This window comes from Zeus faber, assembly GCF_960531495.2.
Source record: "Zeus faber genome assembly, chromosome: 13".
Lineage (NCBI taxonomy): Eukaryota > Metazoa > Chordata > Actinopteri > Zeiformes > Zeidae > Zeus > Zeus faber.
Genome location: NC_137198.1, coordinates 9,714,456 through 9,717,066, shown reverse-complemented (window position 1 = coordinate 9,717,066; position 2,611 = coordinate 9,714,456). Strand labels below are relative to the sequence as shown.

Genomic DNA, 2,611 nt, shown 5'->3' with positions numbered 1-2,611 from the left:
AAGACGCCGCGCAGAGTTTGAAGAAACAAGAAGATTAATGTATTTAACAACAACAAAAGACGTTATACTCACAAACGAGGAGACGATAAGAGCGGGAGGGGGGTCCGGCGTAAAAGAAACAAAAAAAGGATGGAGAGGCCGGGGGGGCCAGCGGCGCCGTCGGACCCGGGACCTCTCCCCAAATGGACGAAACAAAAGGAAAAAAACAAACTACAGAAATAAAGCCACGAGAACTCGACGACCCGACCCTCATCACGGGCCCCCCGGAGAGAGGAGAGACGGAGAGAGGGGAATAAGAGCAGAACGGGGGTGGGGGGTGGGGGGGGGGGACAAGGTAGATGACGGCGAGACCGGGATCAAAACATTCATAATTGTTGTACATTCCCCAACGGTGCTGATGTCATCGAGGACGAAATAACGGCGAATTTAAACCGGTGATCGTTTTGCTGGAACCTCTTGAAGGAGCCCCCTGCCCGGAGGTCCTCGGGCCCCGTGTTGAGAAACCCCTGGCCTACATGACAGAATGGAACCCTTCCCCGGCAGATTCGTGACTGAATGAATTTTCTGTACATCTGGTTGAAGTGTGATGTGTTGAAAAGATTCATTGCTAAATATATTCTGCTGTACTCGACCCCTGTACTGAGGCTGAATGGCGTTTTTTTTCTTTTGTCTTTTTTCTTTAAAGAATCGTGGCTTCCTTCATTGCCTCAGTGTTGTCTGCGTCTCGTCTCGTCAGTGGTCCCTGCGTTGCGGCCCGTGACCTAACGCGCTGTTCCTCTTTCCCCTCTCAAGGAGACGTCGCTGATGAGACCCACGACCTCGGGACCGGGTTGCCTCCGTTAGATGGGAAAGGATTGGGGTCCGACACGAGAGCATCGTCTTTCAGGCTCTCCCGCAGGATTCGACACTCTCTGTTCTCGCTTGGATTTCATCACATAGTCAAATCCACAAGGTTTGTAGTGGGAATGTGGTGGAGGCAGCCAGCCGTCGCTGGTAATGATTTGTGAATAGCTGTCAATAAATTACAAACTACGTTAATACACAGCAGTAAATATTCACCGCGGTCGGTACTTATTGTCTAACCTTCTATATCAGCTCCTCGGCTGTTTCGACTGATCTCCTCCGTGATTGTGTCGTTTGCAGGACAGAGTATGCCATCTGCATCTTTCCATAGAATCCTACGACCCCTCTTGCTCGGCACTTTTCTACTGGGATGCTTTGTGACTCTGTTCTTGATGTACTTTAAACCCTCCACGAGCTGGTTGTCGGGTCCGGTAGAGTCGACGGCGTCCACCGACCGGGTCAAGAGCCTCTTCTCCACCAAGAGCGACAAGAACCAGACCACCGTGCTGGTGTGGCTCTGGCCCTTCGGACAGACCTACGACCTGAGCGTCTGCAGCTCCCTGTTCAACATCGAGGGCTGCCTCATCACAGCCGACCGCAACCTCTACAACAGGTCCGATGGCGTGGTCATCCATCACAGGGACATCTGCACCGACCTGTCCAACCTGCCCCCCGCGCAGAGACCATCCTTCCAGAAGTGGATATGGATGAACCTGGAGTCGCCGTCCCACTCGTCCCAGCTGCCCGGCATCGAGAACATGTTCAACCTGACGCTCAACTACCGGCAGGACGCCGACATCGAAGTGCCTTACGGGTCCATCGTGGCGGCCGAGGGCGAGGAGGACTTTGTCCCGCCGAGCAAGAACAAGCTGATCTGCTGGATCGTGAGCAACTGGAACCCGGACCACGTGCGGGTGAAGTACTACAACGAGCTCTACAAACACATCGAGGTCCACGCGTACGGACAGGCCTTCGGGGAGTACATCGCCGACCAGGACTACTTCCCCACCATCGCCAGCTGCAAGTTCTACCTGGCGTTCGAGAACTCCATCCACAAGGACTACATCACCGAGAAACTCTACAACCCGCTGTCGGTGGGGACGGTGCCGGTCGTGCTGGGCCCGGCCCGGCAGAACTATGAGAACTTTGTCCCCGGGGACGCCTTCATCCACGTGGACGACTTCCCGTCGCCCAAGGAGCTGGCCGACTACCTGCTGCTCCTGGACAAAAACGAGGAGCTTTACCTGCGGTACTTTGAGTGGCGGCGGCACTTTAAAGTCAAGAAGGCCTATTTCTGGGCAGAGCACACGTGCCTGGCGTGCGATCACCTGCGGCGGCACAAGGAGTACAAGGCGCTGAACAACCTCGACAAATGGTACTGGGGGGGATAGCGCTTTGACGGGCTACACGAGGCAGTGCTTTAAGGTTTCTATCCGTCGTTCCACGCGAGGGTTTGTCACTGTTTTGTGCGGTAATCCTGAATGTTTTTTTTTTTCTATCGGATTCAGCGGCCAAAATGAGACGTTTTATTTTTATTTTTTTGTAAGCTTGTTTTCCTTCGCCTTGCTTTGCCTTCTGCATGTTGTGATTCATTCATGGTCTTTTTTTAGAGATCCCGAATGCATGATTTTTTTTTTTTTATATCCTGTTTGATCGTTTTCTTTTGCACTTCATTTCTGAACATTGTCATATTTGCTGCTATTTTATTGCATGCTTTTTTTTATTGTTAATATTGTGGGGCACTTGCTGGGATATATGTTCTTGTGGA

At 52.3% G+C, this 2,611-nt stretch overlaps 1 protein-coding gene across 1 annotated transcript; it reads left to right on the top strand.

Annotated features, from left to right (window-relative positions):
* Positions 1–1,148: 1,148 nt before the first annotated feature.
* Positions 1,149–2,234, top strand: fut9a (fucosyltransferase 9a; the record flags this gene model as incomplete). Its single annotated transcript, XM_080011749.1, has 1 exon — positions 1,149–2,234. The coding sequence occupies exon 1, from the start codon at positions 1,152–1,154 to the stop codon at positions 2,232–2,234; it is 1,083 nt and encodes a 360-aa protein (XP_079867875.1). The 5' UTR covers positions 1,149–1,151.
* Positions 2,235–2,611: the final 377 nt, after the last annotated feature.